The sequence below is a fragment of the Pongo abelii genome, chromosome 19 (assembly GCF_028885655.2).
Source record: "Pongo abelii isolate AG06213 chromosome 19, NHGRI_mPonAbe1-v2.0_pri, whole genome shotgun sequence".
NCBI classification, from domain to species: Eukaryota; Metazoa; Chordata; class Mammalia; order Primates; family Hominidae; genus Pongo; species Pongo abelii.
The window spans coordinates 1603931-1630166 of NC_072004.2; the positions used below are offsets into that span (position 1 = coordinate 1603931).

General features: G+C 45.6%; 2 protein-coding genes across 3 annotated transcripts in view; one reads left to right on the forward strand and one right to left on the reverse strand.

Moving 5' to 3' along the window:
* SMYD4 (SET and MYND domain containing 4) overlaps positions 1-25215 on the reverse strand; it is a gene marked incomplete at its 5' end in the record, with an annotated part of 49839 nt that extends 24624 nt beyond the window's left edge. Inside the window, 3 exon segments of the mRNA NM_001134122.1 lie at positions 6940-7084; positions 23230-23375; positions 25107-25215. Of these exon segments, the coding sequence (NP_001127594.1) occupies positions 6940-7084; positions 23230-23363 (279 nt within the window).
* Positions 25216-25383: 168 nt separating this feature from the next.
* The window catches only part of RPA1 (replication protein A1), a 68178-nt gene continuing 67325 nt past the window's right edge, over positions 25384-26236 (forward strand). The window contains 1 exon segment of one of the 2 annotated variants that reach the window (NM_001132818.1): positions 25384-25516. In NM_001132818.1, the coding sequence (NP_001126290.1) occupies positions 25484-25516 (33 nt within the window). In that variant the 5' untranslated portion in view covers positions 25384-25483. 2 annotated transcript variants of the gene reach the window in all.

Sequence of the window (26236 nt, forward strand, 5' to 3'; positions counted from 1 at the left end):
TGAAGAGCAAGTGAGGACATCAGTATTAAAAGCACTTTGTCAGATACAGCTTCAACCACAAACAATACTGAAGGTGGATAAAAAACTGAGGGACATACCTGCAAGCATAATATCCTACATCCTGAATATAACAAAGGGTGGGTGGCACAAATAGAAATTCACCAAAGAAAAAACAAATGATTAATTCACATATGGATAGCCAAATAGATGAAAATGAACGCAAAAAAGGGATACTAGGCTGGGCGCAGTGGCTCACGTCTGTAATTCCAGCACTTTGGGAGGCTAAGGCAGGTGGATCACTTGAGGTCAGGAGTTCGAGACCAGCCTGACCAACATGGCAAAACCGTGTCTCTACTAAAAATACAAAAAAATAGCAGGGCATGGTAATGTGCATCTGTAATCCCAGCTACTTGGGAGGCTGACGCATGAGAATGGCTTGAACCTGGGAGGCGGAGATTGCAGTGAGCTGAGATAGTGCCTGAGTGACAGAGTTAGACTGTCACAAACAAACAAACAAACAAAAAAGAATACTTTTTTCTACCATCAAATTGGCAAGGATTAATAATAACCATAAATATGGTACTCAAGTAAATGTAGGAAAGATGGTGATTATTCAATAAAAGTATTGGGATAAGACCGGGCATGGTGGCTCATGCCTGTAATCCCAGCACTTTGGGAGGTCGAGGCAGGTGGATCACTTGAGGTCAGGAGTTTGAGACCTGCCTGGCTAACACGGCAAAACCCCATCTCTACTAAAAATACAAAAATTAGCCGGGCGTGGTGGCGCACACCTGTAATCCCAGTTACTCGGGTGGGTGAGGCAGGAGAATTGCTTGAACTCAGGAGGCAGAGGTTGCAGGGAGCTGAGATCATACCACTGCACTCCAGTCCGGGCAGCAGAGTGAGACTCTGTCTCAAAAAAATAAATAAATTATATATATATATATATATGTATGTATAAGTAGGTAGACACTGAGCAAAATAAAGTGATAAATCTTTCATTGGATAAATTCCAAATACATCAAAATCTTTTTTTTTTTTTTTTTTTTTTTTTTGAGACGGAGTCTCACTCTGTCGCCCAGGCTGGAGTGCAGTGGCGTGATCTCGGCTCACTGCAACCTCCGACTCCCGGGTTCACGCCATTCTCCTGCCTCAGCCTCCTGAGTAGCTGGGACCACAGGCGCCCGCCACCACGCCTGGCTAATTTTTTGTATTTTTTAGTAGACATGGGGTTTCACCGTGTTAGCCAGGATGGTCTCCATCTTCTGATCTCGTGATCTGCTTGCCTCGGCCTCCCAACAAATACATGAAATTCTTTAATGTAAAAACAAAACTACAGAAGGGCTGAAAGAACTGTAGGAAGCATGTAAAGTATTGCTGGACGAATCCCTAACTCTGACACAAAACCCGGAAGTTATCAAAGGTTAATAAACTCGATTGCCTGAAAATAAAAACTATCTTCACACCGAAAACCAATAAAAGCAGAAGGCAAACACTGAACTGGAAAAAATATCTGCAATTCATACTATAGGCAAAGAGCTAATTTCTTTACTTTGTCAAGATTTCCTACAGATCACTAAGATGACAACCAATAAATCAGTAGGAAAATAGGCAACGATATGGATAATTCTCACAGGAAATAAAAATGGCTCTTAAATATGTGAAAAAAATGCTCAGCCTCATACAATCAATAAAATGCAGATTACAACTGTACAGAAATGCCATTTTTTTACCTATCAGGCAAAGCAAAATAAAATTGATGGTACACAAAGTTGGTCAAGAAGCGGGATGATGAGCATCCTCATCATGCTGTTAGTGAGGGTGTACACTGGTTTCATAATTATGGAGGGCAATTTAGCAATATATGTCCAAATTCTATATGCATGTATATCTTATATACATACAAAATATCCATTGACCCGGCAATTCCTCTTCTAGGAATTAATCCTACAGATACAATCATTTATCCTACAGTTATATATGAAAAATGACACACATGCAAGGGTTTTTTTCTTTTTTTTAGACAGAGTCTCTCGTTGTCATCCAGGCTGGAGTACAGTGGGGCGATCTCAGCTCACTGCAACCTCCGCCTCCCGGGTTCAAGTGATTCCCCAGCCTCAGCCTCCCAAGTAGCTAGGGTTACAGGCACACGGCACCATACTCAGCTTATTTTTGTATTTTTAGTAGAGACAGGGTTTCACCACGTTGGCAAGGCTGGTCTTGAACTGCTGACCTCAGGTGATCCACCCGTCTCGGTCTCCCAAAGTGCTGGGATTACAGGTGTGAGCCACTGCGCCCGGCCCTGTGCAAAGTTTCTCATCATAGACTTGTTTGAAATAGCAAAAGATAAGAAACAAGCATCGATCCACAGGACATTGGTTGCATAAATTGATACATCCATTTAATGGAATGCCATGTAGCCATAATAAAGAATGAGGACGCTCTTTTTTTTTTTGAGACAGAGTTACGCTCTTTTGCCCAGGCTGGAGTGAAGTGGCGTGTTCTTGGCTCACTAAAACTTCCACGCACCACCCCCCCGGCCCCCCCCACACTGGCAACCCTGCACCAGGGTTCAAGCTATTCTCCTGTCTCAGCCTCCCGAGTAGCTGGGATTATAGGCGCATGCCTCACCACGCCCAGCTAATTTTTCTACTTTTAGTAGAGACAGGGTTTCACCCTGTTGGCCAGGCTGGTCTTCAGCTCCTGACCTCAGGTGATCCACCTGCCTTGGCCTTCCAAAGTGCTAGGATTACAGGTGTGAGCTACTGCACCCAGCCTGAGGACGCTCTTCATGTACTGAAATGGAATGATCTTTAAATTATTACTGTTAAGTGGAAAAGGCATGGTGCTGAACAATATGTGCAGAATGTTACTGATGTAAAAACACGGTGTGTGTGCAGGAGTGGAAGGCTGTATTTACACACGCCTGGAGTATGCTCTGGAAATATACTCAACAGTGCTAGTTTATGGGAACAGAAAATCACGTGGTCAGGGGACAGGAAAGGCAGATGACACTGTACACTCTTGCACTTTTAAAATCTACGTGAACAGATTCTCTACTCACAAATAAATCGATATAATAATAAAACCGTAATCATCACAACCAGTACTGCTTGGGATATGGAGAAATTAATATTCCCATACTCTGCCAGAGGGGATGTTAACTAGTTCTTTCCTGGAGAACAATTCAGCATCAAGTACCAAAGGCATTAAAAAATACATTCCTTCTACCCCAGCAATTACCCTTCTAGGAATTTATGCTAAGCAAGCAATCAGATATATACAAATATTTACATAGAAAGATGCTCATTGCAGTGTTATGATCCCAAACAATTTGCCAACATTAGGAGATGTGAAATCAAGTACGGTTTTTTCTCTGTCATGGAACACTAAGCCAGCCGTAAAGAATCATGTTCCAGTGGAAAATTTAATAACATGAGAAAATGGACACAATCAATTGTCGAGGGAAAAAAGCAGGTCACAAAACAGAAAGTGCAGCATTATCCCAATTTTGTAAAAGAAAAACGTATTTTCGGAGGAAAAAGTCTGGCTGGATGGACGTAAGCAAAAATGTTAACAGTGCCTATCACTGGTTATGAGATTTTTTTTACTCTTTATGCTTCTCTGTACTTTCCGAAGTAAACATATATTACTTTTACAATCAGACAAAAACAACAAATATTTTTAAAAAGAAAGAAAATGGCAGCTTTCTAGAAAATTGCAGAGTACCATAATCACCAACATACTGGCTTCATGAAACAGGAAGGCTCATCTCCCTCCACATTCAGAGCAAACCTTAACTTTTTCTCTGGCTTCAGTTTTTATTTTCCCTGTTTTCCTTGAAGAACTTCCCATGTGATCACATTTATGATGCACATATGTAAAGTTGAAGAGATTAGCTCTGAAAAAAGAACTATTAAGCCATTTATCACTGGATCATTACACCTAATGGACTTTAATCCCTCAGCAACCACTAAAGCTTACATTATTTAGCTAAATACTTTATTATAACACTACAAAGCAGGGATTTTATCAGCTGTAGAAGCTGCTGTTGTAGCTGTGATCATTTTTGGAAAATTAATCCCAAACTTCAAGCACGTTCAAGCATAAACCTGTTAAAGATTCAGAGTAGGATGTACACCCTTCAAATGAAAAACAAATTTTGTTTTTAACAGAGACAGGGCCTCGCTGTGTTGCCTAGGCCTGTCTTCAACTCCTGGGCTCAGGCGATCCTCCCGCCTCGGTCTCCCAAAGTGTTGGAATTACACGAGGGAGCCACTGTGCCCAGCCTACCCTTCAAATTTAAACTTATTCCTTTAATATCCAAGGTCACAGAACTGGTGCAAGAGATTGACATATTCCTGCTTTAAGCCCATATAAGTCTCTTAAAAGCTACGGAAGTAAGTTGCTCAGGGGATCTTGTTCCAGTTCTTACTATGAAAGCAGGACAATAAGAGTCATTTATACATTATTATTGTTGTCATTATTATTGTTATTATTATTATTTTGAGACAGAGTCTTGCTCTGTCGCCCAGGCTGGAGCGCAGTGGCGCGATCTCGGCTCACTGCAACCTCCGCCTCCCAGGTTCAAGCAGTTCTCCTGCCTCAGCCTCCTGAGTAGCTGAGATTACAGGCGCCCGCCACCACGCACAGCTAATTTTTTTGTATTTTTAGTAGAGATGGGGTTTCACCACGTTGGTCAGGCTGGTCTCAAACCCCTGACCTCGTGATCCACCCGCCTCGGCCTCCCAAAGTGCTGGGATTATAGGCGTGAGCCACCACGCCCGGCCTATTATTATTTTTTTGAGACGGAGTCTCACTCTGTCGCCCAGGCTGGAGTGCAGTGGCGCGATCTTGGCTCACTGCAAGCTCCGCCTCCTGGGTTCACGCCATTCTCCTGCCTCAGCCTCCTGAGTAAGTGGGACTACAGGCACCCGCCACCATGCCCGGCTAATTTTTTGTATTTTTAGTAGAGATGGGGTTTCACCATGTTAGCCAGGACGGTCTCGATCTCCTGATCTGCCCACCTTGGCCTCCCAAAGTGCTGGGATTACAGGTGTGAACCACTGCGCCCGGCCCATTTATACGTTATTTTATAGATGGGGTCTTGCTATGTTGCCTAGGCTGGTCTTGAACTCCTGGGCTTAAGCAATCCTCCTGCCTCAGCTTCCCAAAGGGCTGGGATGACAAGTGTGAGTCACTGTGCCCGGCCAAGAGTAATAGATGACTAATTCTATCAAGCTAACAGTCTCATCAGACATTCAGACAAAAATGGCATGCAGTTCAACAAGGGCTGACAGACATGGGCAAGGCAGGCGAGGGGCCCATAAGCTTACTGCTACAAGGTATCGGAAGGAATATGGAAATAGAAGTTTCTTGAAGAAATTCAGAACATATAAGTTATTTTTTTTTTTTTTGAGGCAGGGTCTCACTCTGTCACCCATGCTAGTGCAGTGGCACGATCACAGCCCACTGAAGCCTGGAACTCCCGGGCTCAGTGACCCTCCTGCCTCAGCCTCCTGAGTAGCTGGGACTGATATGGGAGGGGGGCAGAAAAGTGCTGTGTAGAGAAAGGCGGGTCCCTGGCTAGGGCTTCACCCTTGGGCCTGTGTCCACCGACCTAGGTGAGGACAAGCACTCCCGCCTTCGCGCCCAAATGTTGCATTTTCCAAGACCACCCTGGTCTGCCACGCCCCTAGCCTGGGCTTATAAAAACGCAAGACCCTAGCAGGCAGACACATAAGCAGCTGGATGTTGTCAGGAGTATGCCGGCGGAAGAGCAGCCGACAGGCATCGGCATGCCATCGACCAGTGCAGAACGACACAGACTTTGGCCAGAGCAGCTGGAAAACAGTTGGGCCTCTGAGTGGCCTGACTCCAGGGGAAAACCATCTCCCTTCTGGCTCCCAACCTGCTGAGAGCTACTTCTACTCAATAAAACCTTGCGCTCATTCTCCAAGCCCACGCGTGATCCGATTCTTCCAGTACACCAAGAACCCGGGATACAGGAAGCCCTCTGTCCTTGCGACAAGGTAGAGAGTCTAACTGAGCTGGTTAACACAAGCCGCGTACAGACAGCAAACTAAAAGAGCACCCTGTAACACACGCCCACTGGGGCTTCAACTGTAAACATTCATCCCTAGACACTGCCCTGGGGTCGGAGCCCCACAGCCTGCCCATCTATATGCTCCCCTAGAGGTTTGAGTAGCAGGGCACTGAAGAAGCGAGCCACACCTCCATCGCACGCCCTGCGGGAACAAGGGAACTTTTTCCGTTTCAGGACCACAGATGCATGCCACCACTAGTCAGGCTAATTAAAAAAAATTTTTTGTGTGTGGAGAAGGGGTCTCCCTATATTGTCCAGGCTGGTCTTGAACTCCTGGCCTCAAGTGATCCTCCCGACTCAGCCTCCCAAAGTGCTGGGATTATGGGTGTGAATCACTGCGCTGGGCCTATAAACTACCTTTTGTTTTAGACTATAACCACAGCAGAATTCCGCCAGGTTTCTTTTTCAAATCCATTCAATAAATTATAGACAAAGATAACACTAGCTATAAAATGGAGCAATATGGCTCTATCTCCTGAAGAAATACACAGTTAAATTGCTGAGCTGGGCAGGGCATGGTGGCTCATGCCTGTAATCCCAGCACTTTGGGAGGCTGAGGCGGGCGGAACACCTGAGGTCAGGAGTTTGAGACCAGCCTGGCCAACATGGCGAAAACCCATCTCTAGCAAAAATACAAAAATTAGCTGGGCGTGATGCCGCATGCCTGTAATCCCACCTACTCAGGAGACTAAGGTGGGAGGATCGCTTGAACCCGGGAGGCGAATGTTGCAGTGAGCTGAGATCACACCACTGCACTCCAGCCTGGGCAACAGAGCAAGATTCTGTCTCAGAGAAAAATAAATAATAAATTGCTTGAGCTGGGAGTGTTTTACCTTAGAGTACAGCACTGCAGCTCCTGTGTAATCTTTCTCCTGAAATTTTTTGTTTCCTTCTTCTCTGTAGAAAAGGGGAGCATCCAAGTCCTTTCCCACCAAGTAACCTTTAGAAAGTCTTTTTAGAAACAGCTCATCCTCAGGTCTGCATGAAGAAAGGAGGAAACAAAATAAGCAGAAATGTGTTATTTCAAGGAAAGCTCCAAACCATTGCCCTCAAAACAAGAAAGTGGGCCCGCAAAACATTTCACACACGAGGATATGTATATTGTGCAATGTGATTAGAGGAAAGAAATCTCAATAGTCTCAGAGACACAGGGACCAGAATTTTTTGAGACAGGGTCTCACTCTGTCACCCAGGCTGGAGTGCAGTGGTGCCATCTCCACTCACTGCAGCCTCGACTTTCCAGGCTCAGATGATTCTCCCACCTCAGCCTCCTGAGTAGCTGGCACTAATTGGGAGGATGTGTGCCACCAGGCCTGGTTAATGTTTGTACTTTTTGTAGAGGTGGGGTTTTGCCATGTTGCCCAGGCTGGTCTTGAACTCCTGGGCTCAAATGATCAGCAGAATTTCTTTTTTTTTTTTTGAGATGGAGTCTCACTGTCACCCAGGCTGGAGTGCAGTATCATGATCTCGGCTTGCTGCAACCTCCGCCTCCCTGGTTCAAGTGATTCTCCTGCCTCAGCCTCCTGAGTAGGTGGGATTACAGGCGCCCATTACCAGGCCCAGCTAATTTTTGTATTTTTAGTAGAGAAAGCATTTCACCATGTTAGCCAGGCTGGTCTTGAACTCCTGACCTCAAATGGTCCACCTGCCTCAGCCTCCCAAAGTGCTGGGAATACAGGTGTGAGCCACCGCACCTGGCCAGAATTTCTATTTAGAGGACTGAAGGCTAATTTTTTTATTCTTTATCTCGTAATTATTGGCCAATGAACCATCCCTCGGATCATACATCATAAAGATTTTTTTTTTTTTTTTTGAGACAGAGTTTTGCTCTGTCACCCAGGCTGGAGTGCAGTGGTGCAATCTCAGCTCACTGCAAACTCTGTCTCCTGGGTTCAAGTGATTCTCCTACCTCAGCCTCCCGAGTAGCGGGGATTACATGCATGCACCACCATGCTCAGCTAATTTTTGTATTTTCAGTACAGGCAGGGTTTCACCATTTTGGCCAGGTTTGTTTTGAACTCCTGACCTCAAGTGATCCGCCTGCCTGGGCCTCCCAAAGTGTTGGGATTACAGGCATGAGCTACTGGGCCCAGCCAGGATGTTGAGTCTGGAGAATGAGATTAATATATGGTGTCTTTTGAATCAAGGAGTATTCTCCACTTCAACTGCGGAAAATACTTGAGTGGCTGACAGAAGAGAAGAGACATAATGAGAATCAATCATAAGGTAAATGTAGTAAAACGTTAACACTTGTGAAATTTGGAAGACTTCACCAATTCTTTGTACTTTTTTTTTTGGAGACAGAGTCTCACTTTGTCACCCAGGCTGTAGCGCAGCAGCGGCACGATCTCGGCTCACTGCAACCTCTGCCTCCTGGGTTCTTGTGCCTCAGCCTCGGGAGTAGCTAGGAGTGTGAGCCACCACGCCCAGCTAATTTTTTGTATATTTAGTAGAGATGGGGTCTCATCGTGTCGCCCAAGCTGGTCTTGAACTTCTGAGTTCAGGCAATCTGCCCACTTTGGCCTCCCAAAGTGCTAGGATCACAGGTGTGAACCACTGTGCCCAGCCTGATTGTATTATTTTTGCGAGTAAGTCTGAAATTATTTCAAACTAAAAAGTTTAAGAAATAAATATATAAATGCTCTACATAATAAAATTAATAAAGCTGAGCTAATACATAGAGACATACACACATACTAACAAAACATATACTATTTTCCAATAAAAAGAAATAATATAGAATAACCTAGACTATTCTCTTTGCCAATAAAAAGAAATAATATAGAATAACCTAGACTATTCTCTTTGACTATAATGCCATAAAGTAAAATACGAATAACAAAAGTAGAAACACAAATGACATGGAAACTAAAAATTCACTTAAGTAACTCTTGAATTAAAGAAGAAATCACAGAGCTGCAGAATGGCCAGGTGCGGTGGCTCACGCCTGTAATTCCAGCACTTTCGGAGGCCAAAGAGGGAAGATTGCCTGAGCTCAGGAGTAGGCTAGCCTGGGCAACATGGGAAGACCCTGTCTCTACAAAAAATACAAAAATTAGCTGGGTGTGGTGGCATATGCCTGTAGTCCCAGCTACTTGGGAGGCTGAGGTGGGAGGACTGCCTGAGCCCAGGAGGTTGAGGCTGCAGTGAGCCATGATGGCCCCGCTGCATTCAAGCCTGGGTGACAGGGCGAGGCCCTTTCTCAAAAAAACAAAAAACAAGAACAAAAAGCCCTGGAGAAGGTTTACAAGTATTTTTAAAATTTTTGTTTATGAAGACCCACAATAAGAAATACCTTTTACATTATGACTCAGTATAATGCTTTTGTGTTTGAATATATTAAAATTTTATAAGACATTATTTATCTTTGCTATGTATGAGGTAAAAACAAAGTTAGTATCAAATATGATTTTATTAATATTTAAATACAACATAGAAAAGTCACAAATCAGGCTGGGCGCGGTGGTTCATACCTGTAATCCCAGCACTCTGGGAGGCCAAGGTGGGCAGATCACCTGGTCCAGGAGTTTGAGACCAGCCTGGGCAACATAGTGGAACCCACCTCTACAAAAAATACAAAAATTAGCCGGGCGTGGTGGCAAGCACTTGTAGTCTCAGCTATTGGGAGGCTGAGGCACGAGAATCGCTTGAGCGTGGGATGCGAAGGTTGCAGTGAGCTGGGATTGCACCACCACACTCCAAGCCTGGGTCAAATAATACAAAAAAGAAAAACTAGGAAAGATTTTATTTAATTTAAGAGGTGTGCTTGCCTGTTCTGCATTTACTCCAGTCCAGAAAACATGAAGGCAATACCCTATGCCTGTCTGGTACACCTCAGAGCTTGTTCTTTTTTCTGTTTTTGTTTTAAATTAGGTTAAACCTAAAAATCCTAGTTCAAACAAAAGGTTTGTGGTAAACAGTAACAATAGCAAAATTCTTCTTGCCTAACAATACATGATGAACTCAATGACTTTTTTTTTTTTTTTTGAGATGGAATCTCGCTCTGTCACCCAGGCTGGAGTGCAGTGGTGCGATCTCGGCTCACTGCAACCTCTGCCTTCCGGGTTCAAGCGATTCTCCTGCCTCAGCCTCCTGAGTAGCTGGGATTACAGGCGCCAGCCACCACACCCAGCTAATTTTTGTCTTTTTAGTAGAGACGGGGTTCCACCATGTTGATCAGGCAGGTCTCCAACTCCTAACCTCATGATCCACCCGCCTTGGCCTCCCAAAGTGCTAGGATTACAGGTGTGAGCCATCACGCCCGGTCAACTCAATGGTTTTTAATTACACTTCAGTGTAATGAGGAACTAAGCTGCAACAATTCATTCTTTTCTCCAGGTACCAGGTTAACTCAGTCATTGACTTGGACTTTTGAAAAGCAAATGGATGTTCTATTTTCTTTTCTTTTTTTTTTTGAGCCATGGTCTCACTCTGTCACCCTGGGTGGAATACAGTGGCTCCATCATAGTTCAGTGCAGCCTTAACCTGCTGGGCTCAAGCAGTCCTCTCACCTCAGCTTCCTCAGTAGTGACGACCACAGGTATGCACCACCATGCCTGGCTAATTTTTTGATTTTTGTTTTTAAGAGATGGGGTCGCCTGTGCTGCCCAGGCTGGTCTCGAACTCCTGGGCTCAGGTGATCCTCCTGCCTCGCCTGGCCTCCCAAAGTGCTGGGATTACATGTGTGAGTCACTGTGCCCAGACTACTTTTTGGTTTTTTAGTAGAGATGATGTCTCAATACGTTGCCCAGGCTGGTCTCAAACTCCTGAGCTCAAGTGATCTTCCTGCCTTGGCCTCCCAAAGTGTTAGGATTACAGGTGTGAAGTCACTGCATCCAGCCGATTCTCTTTTTTTTTTTAATTTCTTCTGGAATATTATGATAAAAAAATTGAGGCTGAGGTGGGAGGATCGCTTGAGCCCGGAAGGTCAGGGCTGCAGCAAGCTATGATCACACCACTGCACTCCAGCCCAGTCAGCACAGCAAGACCCTGCCTCAAAAAAAAAATAAAAAATAAAAAAAAATAAAATTGAGGTAGTAAGATGGAACAAGCAATCTATTTTTTTTTTTTTGGAGACGAAGTCTCACTCTGTCATCCAGGCTGGAGTGCAATGGTGCGATCTTGGCTCACTGCAATTTCCGCCTCCTGGGTTCAAGCGATTCTCCTGCCTCAGCCTCCCGAGTAGCTGGGATTACAGGCACCTGCCACCACACCCGGCTAATTTTTGTCTTTTTAGGAGAGATGGGGTTTTGCCATGTTGGCCACACTGGTCTTGAACTCCTGACCTCAGGTGATCCGCCAGCCTCGGCCTCCCAAAGTGCTGGAATGACAGGTGTGAGCCACCACGCCCGGCCTATTTAAACCATTTTTTAAGTGTACAGTTCACTGGCATTAAGTACATTCATATTGTCCAACCATCAGCACTATTCATTTCCAGAAGTTTCTCACCATCCTGTGCTGAAACTCTACCCATTAAACCATAACTCCTCATTCCTCCCTCTCCACATCCCCTGGCAACCTCCATTCTGCTTTCTGCCTCTGTGAATTTACTTATTCTAGGTATTTCATGTAAATGTAATCTTATATTACTTTTCCTTTTGTGTCTAAACTTATTTCTCTTAGCAAAAAGTTTTCAAGGTACATCATGTTGTAGTATAAAGCAGAATTTCACTTTTTAAAAAAATTTTTTTTTGGCCAGGCGCGGTGGCTCACGCCTGTAATCCCAGCACTTTGGGAGGTGGAGGCGGGTGGATCACGAGGTCAGGAGATCGAGACCGTCTTGGCTAACAAGGTGAAACCCCGTCTCTACCAAAAATACAAAAAATTAGCCAGGTGTGGTGGTGCGTGTGTGTAATCCCAGCTACTCGGGGGGCTGAGGCAAGAGAATCATCTGAACCCAGGAGGCGGAGGTTGCAGTGAGCCCAGAGCATGCCACTGTACTCCAGCCTGGGTGACAGAGTGAGACTCTGTCTCAAAAAAAAACAAAAAACTTTAAGAGATGGAGTATCCCTTTGTCGCCCAGGCTGGAGGACAGTAGCTATTCTGCACTCTAACCTGGGCAACAGGCACAGTCTAGCTACGGGCACAATGATCGCACACTATTGCCTTTTTGTAGGTGTGTGAAGTGATCTCTCACTGTGGTTTTGGTGTGTGTTTCTCTGATTATGAATGATGTTGAACGTCTTTTCGTGTGTTTACTGGCTGTTTGTGTATCTTTGGAGAAATGAGTCAAGTCCTTTGCCTATTTTTTAATCCGATTTTTTTGTTATTGAGTTGTAGGAGTTCTTTATATATTCCAGATATTAATTTCTTATCTATGATTTGCAAATAGTTTCTCCCATTCTGTGGGTTATCTTTTCACTCTCTTGATACTGTCCTTTGGTGCACAAAACCTTTTTTTTTTTTTTTTTAAGACAGAGTCTCGCTCTGTTGCCCAGGCTGGAGTGCAGTTTCTTGGCCACTGCAACCTCCGCCTCCCGGGTTCAAGCGATTCTCCCGCCTCAGCCTCCCGAGTAGCTGGGATTACAGGCATGCACCACCACGCATGGCTAATTTTTGTATTTTTAGTAGAGACAGGGTTTCACCATGTTGGCCAGGCTGGTCTCCAACTCCAGACCTCAACTGATTTGCCTACCTCGGCCTCCCAAAGTGCTGGGATGACAGGCGTGAGCCACCGCGCCTGGCCTAAAACTTTTTCAGGCTGGAGTGTAGTCGGCTTGGTCATGGCTCACTCCAGCCTTGACTGACCTCTCAGGCTCAAGTAATCCTCCACCTCAGCTTCCTGAGTAGCTGGGGCTCCAGGCATGCGCCACCATGCCTGGCTATATTATTTGTAGAGACGGGGTCTCACTTGTTGCACCCAGGCTGGTCTCAAACTCCTGGGCTCAAGTGACCCTTCTGCCTTGGCCTCTCAAAAAAGTGGTGGGATGACAGCTGTGAGCCACCATGCCCAGCCTAGAAGTTTTTAATTTTGATGAAGTACAGTTTTTCTTTTGTTGCCTGTACTTTTGGTGTCATATGCAAGAAGTAACTGCTAAATCCAATGTCAAGATTTTCCCCTATGTTTTCTTTTAAGAAGTTTACAATTGGCCGGGCACGGTGGATCATGCCTCAGCACTTTGGGAGGCCGAGGCGGGCGATCATGAGGTCAGGAGATCGAGACCATCCTGGCTAACACGGTGACACTCTGTCTCTACTAAAAATACAAAAAATTAGCTGGGCGTGGTGGCAAGCACCTGTAATCCCAGCTACTCGGGAGGCTGCGGCAGGAGACTGGCATGAACCCAGGAGGCGGAGCTTGCAGTGAGCCGAGATCCTGCCACTGCACTCCAGCCTGGGTGACATGAGTGAGACTGTCTCACAAAAAAAAAAAAAAAAAAGAAGTTTACAATCTTAGCTCTTAACTCTACGTCTATGATCCATTTTGAGTTAATTTGTGTATATGAAGGCCCAACTTCAGCCTTTTGCATGTAGATTGTGATTAGGATACAGACAGAAAAAAGCACATTTTTTCTTTCTCCAGTCTTGCCCTCTCTCTCTAGAACCCTGGGGATGTAAAGCCTTTCATGGAGCTAACTGGCGAAGCAGAAAGTCCCAGCTCTGGCCCCAAAGTAGAGTGCAGATTACTGAGATTGGACATAATAGCTTAATAACTGGGACACATCCACATATGCACCATTTTTTCTCTAAGCCATTTGAAAGTAAGTACAGGCATCATGGATGTTCACCTCTAAATATTCGTAGGCCTCTGCTTTAAAAATAAGGACATTCTCCTATATTACCATAATATCATTATCACTAAAAAATTAGCAGTAATTCAAATATTTAAATTTAAATGTTATCAATTATTCCTAAAATGTCGGTTGTATCTTTTTTCACCCTAACCAATCCAAGATCAACGTTCTCATGTATTGAATTTAGTTATTTCTTTTTAGCCTCTTTTTAGATAGTGCTATAATTTTTAAATTTATTTTAAATTTTTTTTTTGAGACAGGGTCTCACTTCCATTGCTCAGGCTGGAGTGCAATGATATGACTTCTGCTCACTGCAACCTCTACCTCCTGCCTCAGCCCCCCGAGTAGCTGGGACTATAGGCACATACTACCACGCCCGGCTAAATTACTTTTTATTTTTATAAAATAGAGATGGGGTCTCGCTGTGTTGCCCAGGCTGGCCTCAAACTCCTGGGCTCAAAGGATCCACCTGCTTCAGCCTCCCAAAGTGCTGGGATTATAGGTGTGAGCCATTGCACCTGGCCAATTACAATTTTTTTTTTAATGAGTAATTTTTTTTAAAAGATTCAACACCAGAAAAATGTTTCACATTCTGGTTTCACCTCATTGTTTCCTCATGGTTAGATTCACATTAAACAATTTTTATTAAGAATACGCTGGGTGTGGTGGCTCACACCTGTAATCCCAGCACTTTGGGAGGCCGAGGCAGGCGAATCACCTGAGGTCAGAAGTTCGAGACCACTCTAGGCAACGTGGTGAAACCCTGTCTCTACTAAAAATACAAAAATAAGCCAGGCACAGTGGCACATGCCTGTAATCCCAGCTACCCAGGAGGCTGAGGCAGGAGAATCACTTGAATCTGGGAAGCAGAGGTTGCAGTGAGCAGAGATCGTGCCACTGCACTCCAGCCTGGGAGACAGAGCGAGATTACGTCTCAAAACAAACAAACAAAAATGACTATATAGTTAAATCTATATACTTCTTGTTGCCTCAAATCAGGAGACATATAATGTCTCCCCAGTATTGTGGAAGCTAAGTTTGGTCACTTACTTAAGGTGGCAATTGCTGAATCTTTGCAATGTAAAGACACCTTTCCCTTGTACTTAAATACTCTATAGGGCCATACTTTGAGATCATGTGAAAAGCCTGTTTCCCAGTGATGGTATTTCTAAAGGTTTGAGCATCCACTGATAATTGCCAGAATCACTCATCACACTAGGAGTTACAAAACGGTGATTTTTCTAATTCTACCATTATTTCTAAATTTATTAGTTGGCAATCTTTTGTAAAGACAAACTTTCTCCTTTTCCTTGTTTTGTGTGAGCAATATTTACACAGACATAATATGTATTTACTTATTTTTGTTTGTTTTGAGACAGTCTCACTCTGTTTCCCAGGCTGGAGTGCAGTGGCGTGATCCTGGCTCACTGCTACCTTCGCCTCTGGGGTTCAAGCAATTCTTCTGCCTCTGCCTCCCAAGTACCTGGGATTACAGGCACCTGACACCACGCCCAGCTGATTTTTGCATTTTTAGTAGACATGGGGTTTCGCCATGTTGGCCAGGCTGATCTCAAACTCCTGAGCTCAGGTGATCCGCCCGCTTTGGCTTCCCAAAGTGCTGGGATTACAGGCATGAGCCACCGTGCCTGGCCAAAAGTCAATTAAGAAAGTAAACTCAGATATTAGAGTACCACTATGGACTTAAACAATTTATTATCATAAACTATTCTCATCATTACACTTTTTCATGGTCAAATTATGCTAATATTTGACTGGTTCCTATGTTCTTTTTTGTTGTTTTTGATCCAGGGTCTTGCTCTATTGCCCAGGCTAGAGGACAGTAGTACCATCACAGCTCACTACAGCCTCGACATCCTGGGCTTAAGCAATTTTCCCACCTCAGCCTCCCAAGTAGCTATGACTACAGGCATGTGACACCATGCCCAGCTAACTTTTTATTTTTTTGTGGAGACACAGTCTCACTATGTTGCCCAGGCTGGTCTCAAACTCCTGGGCTCCAGCGATCCTCTTGCCTGAGCCTCCCAAAGTGTTGGGATTACAGGTGTGAGTGGTGTCACCATACCTGGCCTACGCTCTTTTTTATATAAATCTATTAGTCTTCGAGCACTTCCTTGTTTTCTGACACAGGTTATTCCAGTTGAATCAGCACAAAATAAAAACAAACAATAAGGCTGTGAACGTGGATAGTGAAGCTATTAAGAATTTCCTACGACACTCTGGGAGATTCTTAATTGCCGGAGTGGGGAGGTAGGGGTGGACAGTGGGAGGTCTTCTGTCTCAAAAGGTTTTCAATAGATGAAAGGCATCTCTTGTGGGAAAACATTCCTCAAAGAATGTCCATTGGCAAGAAAGAAAAGTGTGTGCTTGGCTTTAAACTTTAAAGGGCCAGTTCCTATTTTTACCTAACAGGCATGCATGTGGAGATCAGAAGTTTAAATCTTTTTTGGTTACTTTAGATTGTGATTGAACAGACTTACAAATAGCTCTTTGAGCTAACTTGTTTTTAAGGAGAGAGATGTGGGTATGAATTAGTGAGAGACATACAGAGCAAACAAAAATGGAGGTGATTTATTAACCCCAGGGGAAACGAGAGCACAAGAAAGGAAATGTAATTCAAAGCATCCTTCGCAGTTCATGTGAGCAAGATTCACACAGACATAAGAACGTATGCGTTGAATGTTGGTTCAATCTATTTAATACTCTATAGGTTATATTATAACAGTTATCATGAGGGAATGAGGGAAAAACAAAGTATAGGCCGGGCACGGTGGTTCACGCCTGTCATCCCAGCACTTTGGGAGGCCGAGGAGGGTGGATCACCTGAGGTCAGGAGTTTGAGAGCAGCCTGACCAATGTGGAGAAATCCTGTCTCTACAAAAAATACAAAATTAGCTGGGCGTGGTGGTGCACGCCTGTAATCCCAGCTACTCGGGAGGTGGAGGCAGAATTGCTTCAACCCAGGAGGCGGAGGTTGCTGTGAGCCAAGACGGCGCTATTGCACTCCGGGCTGGGCGACAAGAGCGAAACTCCGTCTCAAAAAAACAAAAACAAAAAACAAAGTATACACCTGTGAGTTGGGAATAAGAGAGCAAAATTACATCTAAAATTATACAAACTCAAGAAAGAGAAGTATTTGCAATGTTTAGAAATATAAATTAAGTGTCAGAAGGCTGGACACAGTGGTTCACGCCTGTAATCCCAGCACTTTGGGAGAACAAGGTGGACAGATCACCTGAGGTTGGGAGTTTGAGACCAGCCTGGCCAACATGGTGAAACCCCATCTCTACTAAATATACAAAAATTAGCTGAGTGTGATGGCGCACACCTGTAATCCTAGCTACTTGGGTGGCTGAGGCGTGAGAATCGCTTGAACCTGGGAGGCAGAGGTTGCAGTGAGCTGAGATCGCGCCATTGCACTCCAGCCTGGGCAGCAGGGTGAGATCCTGTCTCAAAAAAAAAAAAAAAAAAAAAAAAGGTCTGGTGTGGTGGCTCATGCCTGTACCCCAGCACTTTGGGAGGCTGAGGTGGGTGGATCACTTGAGGTCAGGAGTTTGAGACCAGCCTGGCCAACATGGTGAAACTCCGTCTCTACTAAAAATATAAAAATTAGCTGGGCATAGTAGTGCATGCCTGTAATCCCAGCTACTCGGGAAGCTGAGGCAAGATAATCACTGGAACCTGGGAGGCAGAGGTTGCAGTGAACGGAGATCACGCCACTGCACTCCAGCCTGGGTAACAGAGTGAGACTCTGACTCACAAAAAAAAAAAAAAAAAAATTAAATGCCAGAAGAAACAGTTAAAGTAGCTGTCTCTGGGGAATAAGAATCAGGAATGGGGAAGAGTGGACAGGGAGTTGCTGTTTTTCCTGATAAGTTTTGAAGCACTATTTGATTTCTTAAAGTATGTATGCATATTATTCTGATAAAAAATTAAACTAAGGAAGGAAAATATTTTCACTAAGGCATCCTGTCTACATAGTTTTACAGGATTTTTCTACTAGCGTTTAAGAACCACGTAATTCCTATATTATATAAGCTATTTCAGAGCATAGAAAAAGGCGGGAAGCTCTCCAATTCATTCTGAGGCTACCATAACCCGCCATGGTATCAGCTGGGATTACAGGTGCCCGCCACCATGGCCAGCTAATTTTTTGTATTTTTAGTAGAGACAGGGTTTCATTCACCACGTTGCCCAGGCTGGTCTTGAACTCCTGACCTCAGGTGATCCACCTGCCTTGGGCTCCCAACATGCTGGGATTACAGGTGTGAGCCACCGCACCCGGCCAGATGATTTTAAAACTCTTACCTTTTATTTACACCACCAATTACCAATTAGAGAATGTAACCGGGGGGGAAAGGCTTATTCACAATAACAACAAAAACCTTACAACAAGAATAAGTCGAACACGAAATGTGTAAGGCCTATATAAAGAAAACTATAAAACTTTACTTAAGGACGTAAAACAAGCCTTAAATAAATGGGAAGACGTACCCTTTATTTGGATTAGGAAATTCCATATTGTAAAGATGTCAGTTCTCCTTAAATGAATCTATAAATCCAACACATTCCCAATCAAAAGCCCAACAACATTTTTTACAGAACTTGACAAGCTGGCCAGGCGCGGTGGCTCACGCCTGTAATCCCAGCACTTTGGGAGGCTGAGGCAGGTGGATCATGAGGTCAGGAGATCAAGACCATCCTGGCTAACACGGTGAAACCCCATCTCTACTAAAAATACCAAAAAAAAAAAAAAAAAAAAAAAAATTACCCGGGCGTGGTGGCGGGCGCCTGTAGTCCCAGCTACTCGGGAGGCTGAGGCAGGAGAATGGCCAGGAGGTGGAGCTTGCAGTGAGCCCAGATCGCGCCACTGCACTCTAGCCTGGGCAACAGAGTGAGAGTCCGTCTCAAAAAATAAAATAAAATAGAACTTGACTAGCCAATTCTAAAGTTCACATGGGGGAAATGCACACAAAATACCCAAGATATTCTGAATAAGAACAATGACTGTGTGTGTGCGAGCAGGAAGCTGGCCTCTGGGCCACTTCCTGGAAGCCACTTGGGTACTGAGACTTCTCTGCTTTCAAGTACCCCTTCTCTCTACTTCCGGTAAATCTGAGTGGGGAATCCATTTCTTGAGGGTGAGGTAGGGCAGACCCCATTTCACAGCAGGGTTGGGCACATGACGTAGGCCTGGCCAATCAGAGGAGTCTCATACCTCTGGTTGAAGGGATGTGCATATGATCAAAGTTCAGTTGACCTGAGCCCAACCCAGAAGTTTTCTGCTGAAACTTCAGAAAGATAGCCTCTTCCCCTGGGGTGTTATTACACTATCAGGGTGTGCCCAGGGCTGTGAATGGTTATAGCGCCCACTAGATGGAGAGAATCTGTATGACACATGAAGAAATACACATTCTGATGACATCCTTTGAGCCCCTGAATACAACCTAGCCTGAAAATAGATCTCCCTTCAGATAGCCTAGTTTCATAGCTAAAAATTTCATACTTTGAGGTGGGTTTCTGTTACTTGAACTTGAAGAGTTCTAGAGTTTCTAAAATGATACTATAGGCCAGGCGGGGTGGCTCACACCTGTAATTCCAGGACTTTGGGAGGCCAAGGTGGGTGGGTCACCTGAGGTCAGGAGTTTGAGACCAGCCTGGACAACATGGTGAAACCCCGTCTCTACTAAAAATACAAACATTAGCCGGGCATGGTGGCAAGCACCTGTAATCCCAGCTACTCGGGAGGCTGAGGCAGGAGAATCGCTTGAACCTGGGAGGCAGAGGTTGCAGTGAGCTGAGATTGCGCCACTGCCCTCCAGCCTGGGTGACAGAGCGAGACTCAGTCTCAAAAGAAAAATAATAATAATAAAATGACACTATAAAGTCATAGTAATTAAAACCCTTTTGTTTCGGCACAGACCTAGAGCCTAGAAACAAATCTGTGGATAAGCAGTGATATGGCTTGTCTGTGTCCCCACCCAAATCTCATCTTGAACTGTATTTCCCAGAAGCCTGTGTTGTCGTAGGGACCCGATGGGAGGTAATAGAATCGTGGGAGTGGTTTCCCCATGCTGTTCTCGTGATAGTGAGTTCTCACGAAGTCTGATTATTTTATTTTTATTTGATTTTTACTTTTTGAGATGGAGTCTTGCTCTGTCGCCCAGGCTGGGGTGCAGTGGCACAATCTCAGCTCACTGCAACCTCCGCCTCCCAGGTTCAAGCAATTCTCCTGCCTTAGCCTCCTGAGTAGGTGGGGTTACAGGCACACGCCACAATGCCTGGCTAAATTTTTTTTTTTGCATTTTTAGTAGAGATGGGGTTTCATCATGTTGGCTGGGCTGGTCCTCAACTCCTGACCTCAAGTGATCCTCCTGCCCCAGTCTCCCAAAGTGCTGCGATTACAGGCGTGAGCCACCGCGCCCAGTGAAATCTGATGATTTTATAAGGGGCTTTCCCCCTTTGCTCAGCACTTCTCCTTCCTGCCACCCTGTGAGGGCTGTGCCTTTTTCCCCTTCGTCTTCCACCATGATTGTAAGTTTCCTGAGGCCTTCCCAGCCGTGTGTGAGTCAATTAAACCTCTTTTCTTTATAAATTACCCAGTCTTGGGTATTTCTTGATAGCAACGTGAGAATGGAGTAACATGAGTAGGAATTTAATTTTTAATAAGTGTGGCATTTGCAAGCACTGGGGAAAGGATGCGTCATGCATTAAATGCTATAGAAAACTTGTCCACCTGGAAAAAAAGTGAGAATACTCCTTCACATAGTACACAAAATCAACTGGAGATGTATACATACATCATAACATCATGTTGTACACCTTAAACGTCTATTTTGTCAATTATACCTCAATAAAGCTGGAGGAAAAAGTGCAGAAGGATTAGAGAGCTAAAGGTAAACAAATGTTAGCAGAAAACAAAGAACATTTTTATCAACTCCCAAGTAGTTGGAATTACAGGCACATGTCACCTTGTCTGGCTTCATTTTTATACAGACCTGTCATTTTCCTTTTTGGTTGTTGTTGTTGTTGAGAAATAGTATTGTTCTGTCACCCAGGCTGGAGTACAGTGGCATAATCACGGCTCGCTGTTGCCTTGGCCTCCCAGGTTCAAGTGATCCTCCCACCTCAGCCTCCTGAGTAGCTGGGACGACAGGCACATGCCACCATGCTTGGCTAATTTTTAAAATTTGTTTATAGAGATGGAATCTCACTATGTTGCCCAGGCTCCTGGGCTCAAGCAATCCTCCCAGCTCTGACTCCCAAAGTGCTAGGTTTACAGGTATGAGCCACTGCACCCAACCTCATCTTCTTTTATAGCTTCTGGGTTGTGTGTCTTGCTTAGGATGGTTTACTCCACCATCCTAAGCAAGACAGGAGGATCGTTTGAGCCCAGGAGCTCGAGGTCAACTTGAGCAACATACTGAGAGACCTTGTCTCTAAAAAAATTTTAAAGGAAATTTAAAAATTTAAAACATATATACACAATTTATATACAATGTAAATGTAAAAAATTTACATTGTAAATAGGGTAAAAAAGATAAACAGATTGGGAATAATTTATATAGCGAATAATAACTTATATAGCAAAGAATTATACAGCTAGATTTATGAAGATCTCCTACAAATGAACAAGAGAAAGAAAGACAACCTGCTAGAAAATGGGCAAGGAACACAAATAGGCAAGACACATGAGAAATAAAAAAGCACCAGGGGGCCAGGCGCAGTGGCTCATGCCTGCAATCCCAGCACTTTGGGAGGCCAAGGCAGGTGGATCAGCTGAGGCCAGGAGTTGGAGACCAGCCTGCCCAACATGGCGAAACTCCATCTCTATTAAAAATACAAAATTAGCCGGGTATGGTGGCATGCAATCCCAGCTACTCGGGAGGCTGAGGCAGGAGAATCACTTGAACTCGGGAGGCAGAGGTTGCAGTGAGCCGAGACTGCGCCACAGCACTCCAGCCTGGGCAACAAGAGCAAAACTCTGTCTGGAAAAAAAAAAAAAAAAAAAAAAGAAAGGAAAAGAAAAGAAAAGAAGAATAACAAAAAAAGTATAACCCTAATTGTACCAAGTATCTGAACTGGCAAGCCTCAAAACTGAACTCATTATTTCATTCAATTAATATATGAGCACCTACTAACTGCCAGGCACTATGCCAGTTCCTGGCACAAAGATAAAGATGTCAACCTTGAACTTGAAAGGTGTGTGTTTGTGGATCTGCAAATATATAAGGTTCTGCTTTATATGTCATATTAAGCACTAATAAGAGCCAGTCACTAAACTAAGAACTTTATATACATTACCAAGTTGTCATTCAATTAATGTTTACTGAGCACTTATTTTTTGACATTGCACTATTTTTGTCTATAGAAAGACAAACAGGCCAGGCACAGTGGCTCATGCCTGTAATCCCAGTACTTTGGGAGGCTGAGGTGGGCGGATCATTTGAGGGCAGGAGTTCGAGACCAGCCTGGCCAACATGGTGAAACCCTGTCTCTACTAAAAATACAAAAATATGAGCCAGGCAATGATGGCGTGCGCCTGTAATCCTAGCTATTCAGGACGCTGAGGCATGAGAATCGCTTGAACCCAGGAGGTGGGAGGTTGCAGTGAGCTGAGATCGTGCCACTGCACTCCAGCCTGGGTGACAGAGTGAGACCCTGTCTCAAAAAATTAAAAAAAAAAAAAAATAAATAAATAAATTAGCTGGGCATGGTGGTGTGCGACTGCAATCACAAATACTCGGGAAGCTGAGACACGAGAATCGCTTGAACCCAGGAGGTGGAGGCAGTGGGCTGAGATTGCGCCACTGCACTCTAGCCTGGGCGACAGAGCGAGACCCTGTCTCGAAAAAAAAAAAAAAAAAAGAAAGACACACAAATACAAACATGATCCCTTCCCTCATGAAGTTCACAATCTAGCGGCAAAGGCAGGCATTAGTCAAAAGAGCCCACACATATATAAAGGAAAATCACATGGTGTTGTAAATGTACAAAGAGTGAAGATGGCCCAGTTGAGGCTCAGGGAGAGCTTTCCTGAGGAAAGATCTAACTAATCCTGTAAGACGACAGAAGTGAATTAGTTCACAGGACATGCTGAGATAGAAACGAACCAGGAAAAGTACTTCAGGCATTTTCCATCAAAAAGAGATATTACCGGGCCAGACATGGTGGCTCACGCCTGTACTCCCAGCACCTCGGGAGGCCAAGGTTGGAGGACTGCTTGAGCCCAGAAATTTGAGACCAGCCTGGGGCAACATAGCAAGACTCAATCTTTATTTAAGAAAAAGAGACACAGATTACTTCAGAGCAAATGACAAAATAGAACATTTTTCAGCTCACAATTCCCTTGTTAAAGCTTGATTTACTTACTGAAGAAGTGAAGAGGAGTGAAGAAAGATATCCCTCAAGGTCTCTGCTGTAGAAATTGTGACCTGAACAGACGTCGGGAGTGAAGCCCACTTTTGAAGCAGATATGATTTCCACTCATCCACAGGCAGATCCATGCTGCTTTTGATCTATAAAATGAGTAAGAAAACAGGAATCTTACAAATGCACAATTTTAGAAAATCAAGAGTTCAGCCAGGTGCGGTGGCTCACGCCTGTAACCCCAGCACTTTGGGAGGCCGAGGCGGGTGGATCACGAGGTCAGGAGATGGAGACCATCCTGGCTAACACAGTGAAACCCCATCTCTACTAAAAATACAAAAACATTAGCCGGGTGTGGTGGCGCACACCTGTAGTCCCAGCTACTCGGGAGGCTGAGGCAAGAGAACTGCGTGAACTGGGGAGGCAGAGGTTACAGTGAGCTGAGATCGTGCCATTGCACTCCAGCCTGGGCGACAGAGCAAGACTCTGTCTCGAAAAAAAAAAAAAAATCAAGATTTCATTCAAGGAAGCCTGAAGCAATAAAACCAATTCTTGTGGTCTTTTCCTCTAGTTTATATGCTAAGGAAGTATCTATATTCTCTTACAGCAATTCACTCAACATCCTTCCATTCAGAAGTATTTACTGAAAGACTACTTTGTCACAGGCACCATGCAGGTGATGGTTATACAAAGACGAAGCTGACTAGATAGCTACCATCCGTGTCCTCTTAGATCCTCTAGTGTCTTTTTTTTTTTTTTTTTGTGAGGCAGAGTCTTGCTCTGCTGCCCAGGCTGGAGTGCAGTGGCACGATCTCGGCTCACTGCACCCTCCGCCTCTCAGGTTCAAGCAATTCTCCTGCCTCAGCCTCCTGAGTAGCTGGGATTACAGATGCGTGCCACTACGCCCAGCTAATTTTTGTATTTTTAGTAGAGACGGGGTATCACCATGTTGGCCAGGCTGGTCTCGAACTCCTGACCTCAGGTGATCCGCCAGCCCGGCCTCCCAAAGCGCTGGGATTACAGGCGTGAGCCACCGTGCCCGGCCTGATCCCTCTCTAGTTTCTCAAGTCTGAAACCTGAGACACATCCCAGATTTTTCTTTCTCACCCACCCCAGCAACTATTCAATTAACAAGGTATTTCTCTCTCTTACATAGTTCAGCATTCGGATTAAGTCCTCACCATCTCGTCTGGCATTCTTCCTAGAGTGTCATAATTAGTGTCCATGCCATTGGCACCACTCCCCACTTTCAATCCAGCCTCCAACACTGAGACAGAAGTCAGTGCTCTGCCTTAAATTCATCGACGCTACTCCAAGCATACCGGGAAGCCCAGGACAAAACCGTCCTTACTTGACCCTTGGCTGACTTTCTAATTCTCAGGTGTCACTTACTCCTCTGCACCCTTGCATACTGAACTACTCATTGCTATCCCTGGCTTGCCAAGCTATTTCATCTCTCCAATGTTTTGGCATAGGCTAGTCATGCTTTCCGGACCAACCCTACCCTGGCTTATGGAGTCCACCTGGAAAATTCCCACACGTTCTTCGACTCGGCTCAAATGGCACCTCCTCCGGGAAGGCGTCCCTGATTTCCCAGCTGTGATTCCAACACCCGTGGGGCCTGTACCACGTCTACCTGGCGGTGGGGTTACTCACGGCATAAAGTGCCCCCACACACTGTCCTCTTCTCCAAGGACGGGGGCCGGGTCTGATTCCCTTTCGGAGACACCCCCGACCCCCTACCGCCACGGTGCCAAGCTCAGGGCTTGGCTCGGGCGGGAAGTCAGCCCCGCGTTGCTGGAGGAACCGGGTCACTGCTGCGACCCTATTTAGCAGCTGAGGTCTCAAGGAACAGCTTTAACCTCCTCTGGGATACCAACCCGTGCACTCGCCAGAGACCGAGGCGAGAACGCCTCGAGAGCCGCTCAGAGGCGCCGGGAACTGGGCCCCGGACTCCCTCCCAGCGCCCGCGCAGCTCCTGGCGCGCCCCTTGACGCCCCGCTCCGCCCCGCACCGCCCCGCACCGCGTCCGACGACCAGCGCCAGGCCTCGCTTGGGACCACGGGTGGGTCACGTGGGCCGCGCCTCGGCCAATGCGGCGGCTGCGCAGCGCCCGGGCCCGCCCCTGAGCCGCGCGCACGTCGGGGCGGGAGCGGCGCGCGCAACTTCTCGGGCCAATAACTGCGCAGCGCGCGGGACCCGGGAGGGGAAGCTCGAGCTGTTGCGGGGTCCGCGCGGAAGTCTGGCCGGTGGAGCCATGGTCGGCCAACTGAGCGAGGGGGCCATTGCGGTGAGGAGGTGCCGGGGGCCGGGCCGGCGGTCTGGGGTGGCTGCGGCCCCGAGCCTCGCGGAGTGGAGAGGGGGAGGGGAGCCCGGGGCGACGGGGAATGAACGCGAGGGGAGGAGATGGCGGGGGGCGGTGGGGACCCGCCGAGCTTCCTTCTAGTGTCATCACCCCCTCTTCAAAGCATTCTTTCGATCGTCTTTAAAACATGCTCACATTATTCCTACTTAAGAACAAACTAAATAAGCGCTTCCCTTTCTCTACATCTTCCACCTGCGGACACTTTCTGTCTCTTCTCCTTTCCCCACCCACAGCCAAACTTCTTGTCTGGTTTCAGCCACTTCCTTTCCTCGCCTCTCATCAACTCTTTAACCCACTCCAGTCATCCCCTTGATCGCTGTAGAAAACGCTGGCTGAAGGTACCAGTGGACTCCAAGTTGCTAAATCCAGCCCTTTTCTGTTTTCAGCTTACCTGAGTTCTCAGCAGCGTTTGCGCTGGAGCCCTGCTTGCTTCTGGTCACACCCTTTTCCTTGGGTTTTAGTGGCTCAGCTTGGCAGGTCTATCCCCGTCTTATTTGCAGGCCCCTCTTTGTAAATTTTTGTTGAATCAAGGCTCCCTCTAGGCCCTCTTGACTCCCGAGGCAATTTTTTTTTTTTCCTCCAGCCTGGGCGACAGTGAGTGTCGCTCAGGCTGGAGTGCAGAGGCGCGATCTCGGCTCACTGCAA